This window comes from Colias croceus, chromosome 14 (assembly GCF_905220415.1).
Source record: "Colias croceus chromosome 14, ilColCroc2.1".
NCBI lineage: Eukaryota > Metazoa > Arthropoda > Insecta > Lepidoptera > Pieridae > Colias > Colias croceus.
Genome location: NC_059550.1, coordinates 9,172,442 through 9,188,973, shown reverse-complemented (window position 1 = coordinate 9,188,973; position 16,532 = coordinate 9,172,442). Strand labels below are relative to the sequence as shown.

The following is a 16,532-nucleotide window of genomic DNA, read 5'->3' as shown; positions in this document are numbered from 1 at the left end:
CATAATATGATACGAGTATTAAATTATTATCATCGTAGGTATAACTACCTAGGATTAGGAATTACTTTCGTCATTGTGACTATTTTTTGAAATGAAACTTCAAGGAAACTTCTCGCGTTTGCGTCATGGCAATTCCATCACGTCATGTACCTAGTAAGGCCACGAGTTTGTTATCTTTGAATCTTGCCAAAGAAGTTTCACTTCTGACACGCGTGCACGCCACACATGCTCTTTTATAATTTTCTATACAGAATATAATGTACCTATAGAGAATAGTTACTTAAACATATATGAAAAAGAAGAGAATACTTAGTTTGCTGTTGCATCAAATAAAATATAATTATAGAACAGAAATTATACATGGGCAACTCAACACATCTAAAAACAAGTTTTCATTGCATTTTTTTATTTCCATACACATGCTAATGTTACCATTTCACAGACTAGACGGGGTACAAACATGCTTGTTGAAGTTAAAACGCAGTGGGATTTCATTGTAATCAAAACTTTGTCTCGTTCAATTATTTTTGTGGGCTTTCTGAATTCGTAAACTAATCATTTTATTCTGTGAATGTGATTTTTTGCACGTTCTAGTTAACATATGAGATCTATTTTTTTCATGTTGACGTAGTTGTGGAACAATTATTGGTATAGAACAAAGATGATTATTTTCTGTCTAGTCTAGAACAATAATAGATAGGTAGGTAGTTGATTATTTGCGAGTTTAATTTCGAAGTGATTCCTAAGGGGCATAGTTATATCGTTCGATTTTATTATATAAGTAGACTAGCTTCTTGCCCCTGCTTTGCCGGGAAGTTTTTGTAATTGATAGTTTTAAAATTTCAAGTTGTCCTAATACAAGCGGAGACAAATCAAACCAAAAGTCATTTGAATCCTTTTAGCCAAAATAAATTTACAAGTAGTGTAGGTAACTAACACATCATGCTGTGGCTCCCCTTCCGTAGGTATCGCTAAAAAAGCTCTCTGTACATATCTGGAAAATATTCACAAGTAATCAATGCATTCGATTCTAGATGTCAGATTTCGATTTTTAGAGTAACGTCTCTAGTATTTAAAAAGAAAAAAGGTTTATTGACACAAAATTGTAGCGACGTCAGTTCTTCAATTCAGAAATTGTTTATTATGTTTAGGATGGTTTATCAGTAAAATGAAATCTTAAAATAACTTCTATCGGTCATTATTATTATAAATATGTAATCGTAATTGAAAAAAGTTAAGCAAATGTGCAGTTCTAACAAAACGAAATATCATGTTATTCTATGTCGTCGTTACTAGGTTACGTTGTTGAATTTTGTTGAACTGTCAAATGTTGCCTATTAAAATGGCTCTACTATAGTTATATTCTCAAACTTGCGAATGGCAACTTCTTGGTGGAACTTCAATGGAACTTAACAAATTATTTTGTACTAGCTGTGCCGTGCGGTTTCACTCGCATTGCTCCGCTCCTGTTGGTCTTAGCGCGATGATATACCTAATATAGCCTATAGCCTTCCTCAATAAATAGGCTATCTAACAGCCAAAAAATTTTTCTAATAGGACCAGTAGTTCCTGAGATTAGCGCGTTCAAAGAAACAAACAAACTCTTTAGCTTTATAATATTAGTACCTATAATTAGATTTAAGTTTTATACTGTCATAATTTTACCTCAATAAAAATGTTGTATTATTTTTACTGTTTACCTATTTAATTTAACATGAAAAGAAAACAAATCATTGATAATAAAATAACTTTATTTTCCATAAAACATAATATCATTTAATTGCAACTATACTGTGACACCTTGGCGACAATACAGGATCGAATAACTTCACTATAAACGCATCATTGTACCCATTTTCATACAAAAACAACAATCTATCCAACAAAATAACACTTTCAACGACTTGAGCTAAACACAGTCTCATCATATAGAACAACACAATTTTTTTCCACTGGCAATCCATGTTTTCATCTGTCAAATTGACAGTTTCACTTTGACAGGTGTCAAAAAGGCCAATTTGTAATATTTCGTTCGCCATTTTGCAATAGTCCTTGAAATTGTTACATTTCGCTGAGAGTCCTTTTAGTTTCTTCTCCGATAGAGATGCTTGCGGTAACTGCTTCTTTATTATAGTCTGCAAAAATATACTTATTTAAAATGACTGAAGATTTTGCAACGCATTCAAAATTCGATTAATTAACAATATCATTAGGCTTGATTTGGCCAGATGACATTTATAATAAACTAGGTTCACGCCCGCGGCTTCGCCCGCGCAGTCAAAGAAAAACCCACATAGTTCCCGATCCCGTGGGATTTCCGGGATTGCGTCATTTTCCCGGGATAAAAAGTAGCCTATGTCCTTTCTCGGGTATCAAAATATCTCTATACCAAATTTCATGCAAATTGGTTCAGTAGTTTAGGCGTGATTGAGTAACAGACAGACAGAGTTACTTTCGCATTTATAATATTAGTATGGATTCAGTATTTTCTATAAAATATAATAGGTGTGGTATGATGTTCTGAAGGTAGTAAAAAATAATTTTCAATAAAACAGTTGTCAAATAGACTTGGAGTTTTCAATACCTACATATTCCTTGTTCATTACAATAATTATTTATAGGTGTCAGACTATTTAGTCTATTTGGTCGATATATTTATATCGACATACCATCTAGACAATTTTTCGATTACCTACATTTTTGACTAAGTATCATCTTTTAAGCAATCTTTTGATGACCAAAAATATTTTCCCACTTATCCTAATATCTTCGTATTAACATAATATTAAATATCTTATTTCTTACCTGTAGTACAGCTCTATACAACAAACTTATATCGGGAAGAGTTTTTTGCGCCACAAATCTGTGTATGGACTGTGAAGCGAGCATACGTGCGTTCCGACCGATGTTGAAACCTGAATGAGAGAAGCGGCCAAGCGTGAGTCGATTTTAGAATAAAAATATACCCACAAGAGAATATTAAAAAATAAACAGTTTTGAAAAATCTAAGTCATCAATCTAAATATTGAATAGCGTTAAATATTGAAGACAATTATTAATACTATCGTACAATAAAAAGTATAATTATATTATATTGTTTACTTTACTTCGTTATTAAAATAAAATTAATATTAACTGTTTTTTTTTTAATCATAACTACTAGGAGGCTGAGTCTTCAATAAAAACTTCATACAAAATCGACCAGCTGTTTGCATTATCAAGTAACATCCATACATAAAAAACACTATAAAATTGAAAACAAACCTCTCAAATACTCCGACATAGGGAAGCCATAACCATCCACGTGGCCACCATACTCCCGCTGAAACACGTCCACCATACAAACATCCACAGCCTCGTTCAACAGATGGTAACAACACGGCACATTGAACACTGCGCCTATGTTTGGACTTTTTGTAAATATACGTAGGCTATCAGGACCTAGGTTCCCGCAAGTGTGGAGACCTAAAAAAAGAAGTCTCTTAATAGCATTTTTTAGAATGTAAAGACAAAAAATTTATCTCTAAATGGGTAGATATTTTAAAGTAATGTATGTTTTTTATTCAATCAGAAATGAGAGGACAAAACTATCGACAAAGTATTCATATCGTCATCGAGAAAATTTGTATGGGAATTTGGAAAGCGTAAAAGCGTTTACGATTGCGTAAAAGGTTATAATTAATTGCGTAAACATTTTCTAGGTGACGATTCGAATATTGTTAATTTTATTTATATATTTATCGTTTTCATTTGTAACTAACCTCTCAAATACTCCGAGTTATGCGTATGTACAATTTTAAAATAATGGCAATCTTCAAAAAATATAATATATTTAGCTGTGTTTTACAATAATATATTCTATATTCTTGATAAACAAAATTTAGCGTAAAAAAACTTAAAATAATATTAACTACATACCAGTTAATAAAACATTTACAATATCGCAGTCAAACTCCTGTTTGACTGTTTGTACAAAATCAGTATCCTTAGTTATAAAAGCTTTAGCGAATCTATGACAGTCTGTATTTATATTTCCTGAAATTATTTCTTCTGTACCGTTATTCAACTTTTTAGCTATGGCCTTCCATTGCTTCTAAAAATGAAAAAAAAAGTAATACCTAATCATGTAAATTTTAAAAAATATTTATTAAAGAATTTTATTAAATTATCACAGGTTATTCAAATAATGACTTGACTGCATATTCATCACTAGATTTCCGCCCGCGTCTTCGCCCGCGCAGTTAAGCACGCAGAAAAACCCGCATAGTTCCCGTTCCCGTGGGATTTCCGGAATTGCGTCATTTTCCCGGGATAAAAAGTAGCCTATGTCCTTTCTCGGGTATCAAAATATCTCCATACCAAATTTCATGAAAATTGGTTCAGTAGTTTAGGCGTGATTGAGAAACAGACAGACACACAGAGTTACTTTCGCATTTAGTATATTACTTGTAGATACATTTCACAGTATCAAAAAACATAATAAATGCAATTTCACTTCGCAAAACGACATCATCAACACAAAGAAACAATACAACATACTAAATCAAAAAAATAACATTATCTACATACTCGTATAATTGACACCCGCGTCTCTGCATTCATTAATGTTTTCTCATCACAGTCCACGGTGAGGCTGGGTATATTATACCCGAGGGATAAAGCTACTAGTAAGTTGCCCTTGCCTCCACCGGCTTCTATGCAATGAGTTGTGGAACATGCCTTGTGAAGGGACGCTACGTATTTAGACATTGTTTGTACCTGTGTGATTAATTATCAGCATTATCATCATCTATACAATAAAAATGGAAATGTGCTGCTAAGCGCAAAACTCGAGAACAGCTGAACCGATTTTGATAATTCTTTTCTTTAAATATTACGTGAAATAAGAGCATGTTCTTATGGAGATAAAACATAAATATCTAAATATGTACCACAGTCGAATCAGGGGCGGATAGTTATAAAATAACTAGGTGTGCCTTAATAACTTGCTCCGCTCCCGTTGGCCTTAGCGTGATGATACATAGCCTATAGCCTTCCTCAATAAATGGGCTATATAACACCAAAAGAATTTTTCAATCGGACTAGTAGTTCCTGAGATTAGCGCGTTCAAACAAACAAACAAACTCTTCCGCTTTATGAGTATAGATAATAACGCGTAACCATTCTCAGTCTTATCAATATGAATGGCAGTTGTTGTTATCTCTCCTAGAGATATTTCCTATTAAAATGATTTTAATAAAATAGTAAATACATGTAGTATGAGTATGTTTCCTGTAATAGTAATGCATGTGTGTGTATTTTAGTGTGTGTGGACTTGTTTGCGAGAAATTAAACTATAATTATATTGAGGGTAGTTTTACAAGATCTAAATATTTTATATTACTCTCATAAATTTAGTTATTGGATTAGATAATAGTATTATTGTGTAGTTCTTTTTAGGAATATTAGGTATAATACTTACTTCATAGCTTTTTTTAGTAGTCATAAACTGTGTGACCTTAATTTCTGGTTGAAATTCACCACCTTTTAATTTTATGTAGTTTTTTAGATTCTCTGGTGATATTATGTAATCATTATTTATTATTATGCAATTTTTCCGTGCCTGAGTCACCCATTCGAAAATTTCACAGTTATCTGAAATAAAGTATCACAGATAAACAATATTTTGATAACTAACAATATTATGATATGATATCATTTTCGAGATTTTATTATCATGATCATGATTTTATAAAAAACTAGATTTCCGCCCACGGCTTCGCCCGCGTTTGCAAAGGAAAACCCGCATAGTTCCCGTTCCCGTGGGATTTCCGGGTTAAAAACTATCCTATGCGTTAATCCAAGTTACCCTCTATATGTGTGCTAAATTTCATTGTAATCGGTTCAGTAGTTTTTACGTGAAAGAGTAACAAACATCCATACATCCATACTTACAAACTTTCACCTTTATAATATACTAGCTTTCCGCCTGCGGCTTCGCCCGCGTTTTCAAAGAAAAACCCGCATAGTTCCCGTTCCCGTGGGATTTCCGGGATAAAACCTAGCCTATGTTACTCGTGGATAATGTAGCTTTCGAATGGTGAAAGAATTTTTAAAATCGGTCCAGTAGTTTATGAGCCTATTCGTTACAATCAAACAAACAAACAAACAAAGTTTTCCTCTTTATAATATCAGTGTAGATATAATAATAATATAATATATAATATATATATTAAGATAATATTTATTAATGAAAATTTCCTTCTTTTTGTTGAACGAAAGAGCAATAAGAGACATGTACCTACATTTAGATATTCAAAATTTGTTACACAAGTATGTAGTTTTATTTTTTGTACTTTGTACTTGATTAAATAAATGTTATTTCCTCTATTTGGATTAACTGGATATAAATAATTAATTTAATTCTCTTAAACTTTTTGTATAGATAAAAACAAATATTTAATTTATTGAACGACATGAACCTAAAAATTTCACAATATACTGCCATTGCAGCCTTGCAATATTAAAAACATAATTTTGTTGATATTTGATGATATAATATTATGTATAATAGTAAAAAAGAAAACATACCCATATAAATATTATCTGCAGCGCTCCAGAACTTATTCACAGCATCACTCATCTCCATACTATCTAAATACATCCTCAAATTCCTCGGCAGCAACTCCCAATGAGAATCAGTAAAGAACTCCACCATGTGACAATTAGCAAGAGGTAAAAGCGGTTTGAGATATTTGACGATACTGTCAAGATGCCTTTGTATTTTGTATATTTTGGTATCCATTTTGGAAGTTTCTGTAATGAGATATTAAATGAATTATTTATGTGTTTATAAATATATTTTAGTCTAATTGTTTTGTATTGTATTTACAGCATACTAATAATAAAAATCTCAAGAGTTTGATAGTTGAACATGCTAATTAGGAAATACTGACCTATTACAAAAATTATTTTGCAATTGACATAAATAAACTTCAAATAACTTACTGAGTATATTAAAAAGAGATGCCAGCTTCATATGGGTTATTTGACGATATTTTTAACAAAGCACAAGCCTTTTTAAACTGAGCTCTTATAGTTTCGGCCATTTTAATTATGTCATGCTCCTCTGAATTGGTCTGTGGGAACTCATCTATTAGTTCTTTAACTTTGTTTAGTTGTTTTATTATTTTTTCAGAGTATTTTTGTTCCGATTCCTCATTAACCTTTAAATGATGAGTTACAGTTCCTAGATAGTACCCTTAAATAGATTTACAAAAATAAGTTGAACATTGAATTAATTGGAAATACGATTAAATATAAATTTCATGAAAAACACTATATTTTGTTTTGGTGTGGAGTCTACTCATACACTCATCTTATAAGAATTGATTATAAAAATATAAAAACTGTAGGGTTATAAACTCAAACTCAAACATTTATTTATTCAATCTTTTTCTCTAGAAGCACTATTGAATCGTCATTACATATTTTTTTACCTCAGATTCGGAAAGCAGTATCTATATTTATATTACCTAATTCTCTTCCCAATTGTACACCTCTATGATATCCTAAATGAAACCCTTCAGCATTGCCAGATTCTAAACCAGCCTGGAAACCTTCCTTGTAACTTTCTTGTTCCTGAGCATCCTCGCTCATAACAATATCATCAAGGATATCATTGAAATCTCGTTCTAGAGCCATTTACGGAAAAAGTTGAATGGTAATAAGGGTTTGTATGCCTGCGATTAAACGAATAAAATAAAATATTTGGACTGTTTACATAAACATAACCTAAAAATAGGCTAAAATTTCAAAAAACAGCTGTCAGTAATTGTCAACTTCACGTGGTAACAGATCACAGAACATATAAACAGTGTGGAAATTGGAAAGTACCTACTTAAAAGTTAAATTAAACTGAAGATTTACGTTCATTTTGCTGAATTTTTACATTCCTTTATTTTTAAAAATAAATCTAACTGTACCTACAAAATACAGAAGATATTAAAATTATTAACGTTGTTTACACAGTATTACAATATTATTTCCTACAGTAAGGAAACGCCTTTGATGTCGCGCGAGGCCGCCGTCAGCGTAGGTACTTACTACTTACGCTGCCACACGAAAATATGCTAGGGTTGCAACAAATGGTAAATAAAACAATTGTGATTATTAATATTATGATGAAATCATTTATTCATATTATGTACATTCAAAATAATTGCGACTAATAAATCTGATGTAATTATTTGTTCATATATATATATATATATATATAATTACATATATTACACTGCTAAATATTTACGTGGACACTTTATTTTTGGATGTTCTTAATTATCTATTATAATAGCATTTAACTAATTAGTAATGCATTCGCATCGGGATGTACAATTTCATAAGACAAGAATGAGAACAGCATATACACAGCTTTGATTAAAATTCTATAGATACATATACAATCTATCTACAATATCAAAATAACTTCTGGGATTTCGATGTAGATTTTCATCAATACACAGAACAGTTTGTGCGCGCCATTAGAGAATATGTAAGTATTTATAATAAAATTATTACCCAAAAAATACGAATGCGTCGTCCTTTCGCGCTAGGTAATGCAAACTAAGCGTTTTCGGGTATGTATAAGTTACTCTATGCTAAGCGTGATTGCATTACGCGGCCCGCGTCGCCCGACCCCCCCGCCAGTTTCCCTCCGTTTCTCTGTGCAAGTAAGTACATTCGTCGCCATACTGTAGGAAATATTGTAATACATACTGTGGTTCTTTATGATGATATGTTGTTGATTTTTTGGTTAGTTCAATTATTCAAGTAAATTTTCGAAAATATTTGAATACAGTTAGATTTATTTAAAAATAAAGGAATGTTCGATTTATTTTTTTTAGCAAAATCGCTATCTTCAGTATTTTAAGTACTTTCCCTCAAGGGCCTATCGAAAATTTCCACACTTTAAACGATGCATGGTGCGTTTTATGTTGAAAATTTCTTACTTAGGTATATTTTTTTTAGATAACAATTAAAACAATTTATGTATTTCACTATGGAAGCACTTGATAAATTTGATACATTTAATTACATAATACACCTTTATAGATATGCTGAAGTAAAACAAAACATTGCGCAATGTGCAAGAGTGCAAGATAATAAATAGATAAGCACGTCTTAATAGGCATAAAATTAAAGACTCAGAGTATCTAGATAAATAAAGGATAAATACCATAGATATATTGATATGATGATTTTTATCAACATCAATACATACATAATTCAGGGGTGCCAAGTTGTTGAATTGAAACTCGGGTGAACTCATGGGCGTAGCTAGCCATAGGCTCAAGGTGGGGCAACAATAAAAAATAATATGTAACTAGCAACTGTATGTACCAAGTATGTACCGTCTTCAAATGCCGGCGGCCGTACCGCCGGCATTTGCGAAGGCATTTGCGAAGGCATTCGCGAAGGCACTCGCGAAGGCATTTGCGAAGGCATTCGCGAAGGCATTGGCTAAGGCATTCGCGAAGGCATTTGCGAAGGCATTCGCGATGGCATTCGCGAAGGCATTCGCGAAGGCATTTGCGAAGGCATTCGCGAAGGCACTCCACTCGCGAAGGCATTTGCGAAGGCATTTGCTAAGGCATTTGCGAAGGCATTTGCGAAGGCATTTGCGAAGGCATTCGCGAAGGCACTCGCGAAGGCATTTGCGAAGGCATTTGTGAAGGCATTCGCGATGGCATTCGCGAAGGCATTCGCAAAGGCACTCAGTGAGTTGTGGAACGTGTAACACAACAAAAGTGAAATTGGATAAGTTAGTGGGGTAACTAATTGTGGTACTATACTCATTTTTCTTACAGTTCATGTAACATAGAAGCCCCAGCTATTTTCTTTTTTCATGTGTAATTCGTTATTCGAATTATTCTTATTCAAAACACCTTATTGTTCACCTACCACACCACGAAATAGATCCAAAAATCTTCAGCCGTTTGGTCGCTGGGCGTATGACACTTGTTAGTTGTTAGTCAGTCAATTTAGAGGTAAATAATACTAATTATAAAGGTCGCATTTTCTGTGTCGCCTGTCGACTTTCGAGAATCGAGTGTGAATTTTCTTACGGATATTAAGCTTAGTAGTTAGTAGGTACTTCAATTTTTAGATTTGGTTAGGTATCTACCTACCTTCCAATGTATTTGATTGTTTTACGCACGTTTTACTGTAATTCAGATATTGATATGCGAAAACTGAGTGTGTAGGTAACAAAAAAAATTTCCTCACCTCTTGAGATTCTTCTTGCTTATAATATTATGTTTATAAATTCGATAAACAAAATAATGACCCGCCGCGGCGGAATGAATCACATCACATTATTAATTAGCATATTATTGGTAAGTAATATATTATGAGCATTGAACCATTCGCGCAGATTCTCGTCCGTTCCGCTTCGCGCGCGATTTGCGGTTTGAACGACGCCTAATAAATAATTGTAATTTGAAATATCTGATTATTGACAGCCCTGCAACTATACGTCAAATCACATGCCCGGCGGGCGCGGGGCGGCGATTGTCCAAAATTCAATTGAACAGTGAACTGTCACTGAATATCGCCTCTGATTTATGATTAACACTATATCACCTGATTTTAATTAAGTTACAACTTGGAAAAATTTATAAATAATAATTTTTAAGCACTTATTTTAAGTGGTAAATTATAAAATAAACTTTTTTTAGTTTTAGAAAATGGTTAGTGATTTAAATAAAACAAACATGGACAGAGTAATTACTTTCAAAGAAGTTAGAAAGCATCGTAAACAAGACAGTGTTTGGATTGTAATACACGATGAAGTATACGACGTTACGGCATACTTGGAAGAGGTGAGAAAGTATTTTTATGTTTTTGTTATTTAAAAAATATATTTTTTAATCTTATAACTTTTTATTAGTTTTCTATAGGCCTTGAGGCCTTGACCTACTGTTGTTGAAATTGTGAAAAAAAATCTTACTAATTATTATAATACACTAGCCTGGCTTCGGACGGTTGCAATGTAAATATTAAATAATCGGTAGCATATTATGCATGTATTTTACATATAAACCTCTTAATTAACTCTATCTATTAAAAAATCTATGCATATACATAGGATAGTTCTAAGACCTAAGCATACAGACGGACAGTGGAAAGCGTCTTCATTTTATACTATGTATGGATGATACAATTATGTTTATTTTGGTGTCACATTGTAATGTGCTCAATTGTATTGCTTTTTTCAATTTCAAAAACATAAAACAGTAAATTCTGCCTCCTACAGAGGATTTATGGGGCATGAAAGTGAAGTTACAGAAAATATGAGTTTATTGTAATCTCTTCTTTACCTAACCTATTATGTTCTTTGAAATAATTAATTGACGTTATCATAAATGTGATTATACCCAATTGGGCTTAACTTTAGTAAAATTTATACTTACGTCACTTTGGTAAACAATTAAAAAACAAATATTGGACAAGACATCAATAAGAGGGCTTGCCCAACAGACTAATGTTATATAATAAAAAATAATCACCAAATGTTGCTAAAAAAACTTGAGAATGGCTCAACCAAATTGGCAAATTTTATACGGTTTTGCAAAGGTTGTGCAAGGAAGGTCTTATGGAGGGAAAATACAAAAAAAGGGCAATAGGGCAGAACAACATCTGCGGGGGGCATCATTATAATAGAAACAGATTTACTATCAACAATAGTTATTAATTTCTAACATATTAATAATTATTTCTATAGATATAATATAAATACTAATATTATGTATTTATTTAAGCATCCTGGTGGTGAAACTATCTTATTAGACTATGCAGGAGAAGACGGCTCACAAGCATTTGAAGATTTTGGTCATAGTCAAGATGCTAGGTTGGTTGATTTTATATTTTAGTTTTAGAGCATTCAAACAATTTATAATTATAAATTTTTAAAGAATATACTTAAAAAAAAAAACTTCTTTTGCCTTACTGGTGCGACACTTGACACAACACAACATTTTTGTTTGTTTTATTCATAAGCAAATAGCAAATATTGTGTTTACTTAAACAGTTAAGAGAGATGACAAATAAAAAATATATACATTAATAAATAGGTTGCCATATAAAATCACTGTTACATGTTCAATATTGAAGGCCACCTTATTGTATGATAATTCATATTAGCTTGCTAATTGCCTCACGATAAATGTGTAAAAATATCCCCAATAAATATTAAGCTAAAGTGTCCTTTCGTAATATAAAAATCCATACTAATATTATAAATGCGAAAGTAACTCTGTCTGTCTGTCTGTTACTCAATCACGCCTTAACTACTGAACCAATTTGCATGAAATTTGGTATAGAAATATTTTGATACCCGAGAAAGGACATAGGATAGGTTTTATCTCGGAAATCCTACGGGAACGGGTTTTTCTTTGAAAACGCGGACGAAGCCGCGGGCGGAAAGCTAGTAATATATATTCTACAAGATATAAGTGATTAAAACTGCTATAATAATAAATTATTTTAGTACAAACAATATAGAGGATTTATATATTTTTTTAATATTACGGTTAATTCTTTCAGGGAAATAATGAAAAAGTACAAAATAGGAATATTGGCACCAGAAGAAAAAACATCTTTCCTTGAGGAGTGGTAAGTATCTCTTTTATTGTGTTTTTATAGTATAAGTATGGAATTTCTGAAGATTTTACAATATTATAGACATCGATCATGGACAATATTATAGGGGAGTCAGGCTTCAATATTATATGGGACTCTCTATTTTTCTCAATTAATATATTTTATAACTTTATGCACTTTTAGGCTTGAGATTGCAGTTATAACTGAGTCTACATTTTGCGTTTGAAAGTGCATGTTTTTATACTTTTAGAAGTTTTTTTTAATTATGTCTGTAGAACCACTTTTCTTGTTAATAAATTCATTTCATTTCTTACCAAAAAACTGTTCAATAAATTTTCCATTTTCTAGTTGCAAACTGAGCCGGAAAAGTAGGTTGTTTTATAATTTTTCCTTTTAATGTAAATTAAATGAATATTTATGTAGGTTAGTAGATATACTGTATATTACATAGAATTTAAAATTTATTATCCTAGCAAACCATCATATTGTATTTAATATATTCTTAATATATTATTTAGCTATTTTTCATTTAGACACTATTATCAATTTCGCGCCTTTTTTTCAAATATTAAACCTATTTCATTTTGTCTTCTGAAAAAATGATAGATTGACATTCCACATCAAGGAAAGCCAAAGAAAATATTTATCAACAAAATTCAAAATAAGTCAATGTTTTTTTATAAATTTACAAAAATTATGTGGTAGAAAGGCGTATGCCTCGACACTCATAAAAAATAATATTTATTAAAATGTAATGTATAAAAAAAATTGTGAAATAATAGACCAAACAATTTAATACGATTTTATCAAGATTTTATCTTAAAGTTCGTTTTCACTACATTGTTACGACAATATATCGGTTTATTTATCGTATAGACATCGTGAAACTAGATCTTGTAATCGTAGATATCTTCTTTATCCTGGAAATAATCAAGTAGCTAAAATCAATTTATGTATATTGTGTATTCATATGTTAAATTTAAACGTTATTTTTCAGTCCCAAGCTGAAGAACACGAAGAGGTTACTTTCTTTATTATATAATTTAATAAGTACTTCTGTACCTACTGTAATAAAATCGTGTATTTTGTAACGTATTTAATATACAGAACTTATAAGATCGTATCGTATCTACAGTATTAATAGATGTTTATTATGTGTAGCAAGTGTGTAGCAAGTGTGTAGCATATTTTTTTAAGTAAAAAATATTACATTAGTGAACATTAGTTTTCGACTAATCGATAGCCAAAATAAACACAAAGCAATCATCATTCGTTGAACGAAATTGTCTGTCTGACTGACAAATTGGCATCGATAGAATTTCCTACATCGAAGTTTTTACATAATACATATGACGATATTAAATTACTATTTATACAAATAAATAAATGAAAATATGTTTTTGGCAGTTCAACCCAAAGTTCACAATGTTCCATGTGTTCGGCCAGAAGGTTCGTCGTTTATTTAATTTAGAATATGTTGTATTTTTTATCGAACAACTTTTTTTACGAGATCTTTTTTAAATATTTAGTTGTCCAAGTTTACCAAGAATGGATAAACATGAAAAAACTTGGAGAACTTTCGATGGAGCGCCAGCCAGGTGTTTTTCTTTACATAATATGCGTTTTTTATGTCTTTGGTTCGGTTATTAATATAATGTATGTAACAGTAAACCGCCCGAAAGGAAATGTGATACGTCAGCGCCCTCCACCCCAAGGCCCGAGAGAAGGGTACAGTCAATCGTTGTACCACGGGAAAGGTTATTTTTTTATTTTACGTTTTTTATTTCATGAAATACTGATACTAATATTATTTAAAAGCGCAGAGAACATAATTATTGATTTATGTATGATTTTGAAAACGCCTACAATATTAAAATCTTGCATCTTACATATTTATGGATCAGTATTTTTTTTATATTTCCATAAACTAAGCCAATTATTATTTTTGGAATTCCATGAAGAAAGCGAACTTCCCTGTTAGACTGATGTAATAAATGTTTAATTTTTCTTTTTTTTTTTTTCAAAGACGTCCACCTGGTCCACCTTGTGGAAGGTTATTGATTCTATTTTTTTAGTAGTTTATAGTAGCTTAGTAGTAATATTTTGGTACGTGTAGGTTACGGCGCCCGCAACAGCCACCGCCTCCTCCTGGGTTAGTTTTATTAAATAGCGTAGTTATTACGTAGATACAATAAATAGTATAGGTATCGTATCATTTTGGAAATTATACTAAAAAGGAGAAAAAGTAAATGAAATTAAAATTTTTGTCAAAATTTGTAATATATTTTGTTTATTAAATTTTGAGGCAGTCCCTTATATGTTTTGATATATGGCTGGCATTCTTTTGGTTAAGTACTGATCGAAAGTTAGGCATCAGAGTTTTTTAGTCCCAGTCTAGAATTATCTTTCATATTTTTTAAACAGTACCTACGTATTATCTGATACACACGTGATAGTTAAGATATACTTTTTGTTATCGTCTTTTAAAATATGTCTAGACTTTAAAGAGATATTATGTATTCGTACGAAAGCTATCTTATCTACTATTTTTTATACGTATCATTTATTGTGTAATGGCATCACAACACGACGACTATTTCAAATATCGTGACGACATTGTGGAAATGTACTTCGGATTTAATCTTGTTTATATAATCATAAATTATTACAATTCGTATCTTTTCGTATAATATTTTATTATCGTTTAAGTAGACGATCTAAACTGTTGATTATTTTATTATATTTAGTTGTAGATTAAATTCGCAAAATAGCGCGAATAGAATAGATTTAAATACGTATTTTTTGTAGTTTATAGTTTATACTATTGTCTTTGTTACAATGATAAATGTGGGTATTTACTTATAGATTTTTCAAATTTTTTATAGCTTATGGTTTAAAAAATTGCATGTAGTTAATTGAATTTAATAGAATAAAAACTACTATAATTTTTTGTACGTGCATTATTCCAAATTCGTCTTCATTTAACCGAATACATGTAACTTCCTCATACAAATCGAAATCATCGAGTTACTTGAAATAAGCTTATAAGAGAATTGTCTGTTTCAAAAAAAGACACCTTGATATAGGGGCAGGTTATTTTTGACGTTTTGAGTAATAGGAACGGGCCGTGGATGAAAAATATTGCCTTAATGATAATTTATTGAGAGCAGAAGTTGTATGCGTCAGCTAGTTAATAATAATTATATTCATAATTTTTAATTTTATTTTCAGTTCCAAATTGAAATGGGCAGTCCTGGCGCTGGCGGGGGCAGTCGTAATAGGATTTGCACTTAAGAAATACCTAAATAAATAGGAAAACTTACAGTTATATACAAATTACGAATTATCTAAGTCCTAAGCAATGTACAAAAGAATCTATTTAATGTAATAATTTATTTTGAAACGCAATACTATGTAAATATTGATTTTATATCATTCTATACAATATAATATATGTTATATATATTCTTTACATACTTGTTTTCATTTTAGTTTTGATGTTATATATTTTTTACGGGTATTGATGTTATGTGGTTTAACACATTTGATTTTTGAAATATCAGCAATATGATTTTATGCATTTATTTATCTTTGTTTTAGAAGAAAATTTATATGATTGTTTTAGGCATTTAAAAATGTTTTTTTACAAATAAATATTTAGGAAAAGCCTGTACTTGAAGCAATAAATATGTTGAAATTGTATATAATTTGTTAAATATTTAGGGGATGATAAATATGAGAAGCGTTTCAAATATTTGATGCTTTTTGAAAGTATTCCAGATTTTGAGCAATATACAGTTTAATGTTAGTTACTAAACCTTGTTTTATTTTCCAATAAAACAATTTAATTTTATTATTATAGCATACCTTTTTTGACTCCTATATATTGCCTT

At 31.0% G+C, this 16,532-nt stretch overlaps 2 protein-coding genes across 3 annotated transcripts; one reads left to right on the top strand and one right to left on the bottom strand.

Annotated features, from left to right (window-relative positions):
- Window positions 1-1,772: 1,772 nt before the first annotated feature.
- Window positions 1,773-7,141, bottom strand: LOC123697446 (probable methyltransferase-like protein 25). Its single transcript, XM_045643966.1, has 8 exons — window positions 6,988-7,141; window positions 6,571-6,795; window positions 5,462-5,634; window positions 4,570-4,758; window positions 3,919-4,093; window positions 3,265-3,465; window positions 2,806-2,915; window positions 1,773-2,135 (listed from the first exon to the last, which is right to left on the bottom strand). Exons 1-8 carry the CDS (start codon window positions 7,016-7,018, stop codon window positions 1,773-1,775), a joined length of 1,467 nt encoding a protein of 488 aa, XP_045499922.1. The 5' UTR covers window positions 7,019-7,141.
- A 3,411-nt stretch (window positions 7,142-10,552) lies between these two features.
- On the top strand, window positions 10,553-16,244 carry LOC123697250 (cytochrome b5-like). Of its 2 annotated transcripts, none has more exons than XM_045643700.1 (4): window positions 10,553-10,859; window positions 11,799-11,887; window positions 12,583-12,651; window positions 15,871-16,244. In XM_045643700.1, the coding sequence occupies exons 1-4, from the start codon at window positions 10,725-10,727 to the stop codon at window positions 15,950-15,952; spliced, it is 375 nt and encodes a 124-aa protein (XP_045499656.1). In that variant the 5' UTR covers window positions 10,553-10,724; the 3' UTR covers window positions 15,953-16,244. The 2 variants fall into 2 exon arrangements, with proteins under 2 accessions (XP_045499656.1, XP_045499657.1); XM_045643701.1 differs by lacking the exons at window positions 10,553-10,859; window positions 11,799-11,887; window positions 12,583-12,651 and adding exons at window positions 13,852-14,088; window positions 14,169-14,396; window positions 14,666-14,692 and having other exon boundaries at window positions 15,871-15,928.
- Window positions 16,245-16,532: the final 288 nt, after the last annotated feature.

Excerpts from the sequence above, each read along its gene's own strand:
- LOC123697446 (XM_045643966.1), bottom strand. The coding sequence starts at position 7,018 with ATGAAGCTGGCATCTCTTTTTAATATACTCA. Across the intron at positions 4,759-5,461 it reads CTACTAAAAAAAGCTATGAA|GTACAAACAATGTCTAAATA; the intron begins GTAAGTATTATA and ends TTAATCACACAG. Across the intron at positions 3,466-3,918 it reads TGTAAATGTTTTATTAACTG|GTCTCCACACTTGCGGGAAC; the intron begins GTATGTAGTTAA and ends TTCTTTTTTTAG.
- LOC123697250 (XM_045643700.1), top strand. The coding sequence starts at position 10,725 with ATGGTTAGTGATTTAAATAAAACAAACATGGACAGAGTAATTACTTTC. Across the intron at positions 10,860-11,798 it reads TTACGGCATACTTGGAAGAG|CATCCTGGTGGTGAAACTAT; the intron begins GTGAGAAAGTAT and ends TATTTATTTAAG. Across the intron at positions 11,888-12,582 it reads GGTCATAGTCAAGATGCTAG|GGAAATAATGAAAAAGTACA; the intron begins GTTGGTTGATTT and ends TAATTCTTTCAG.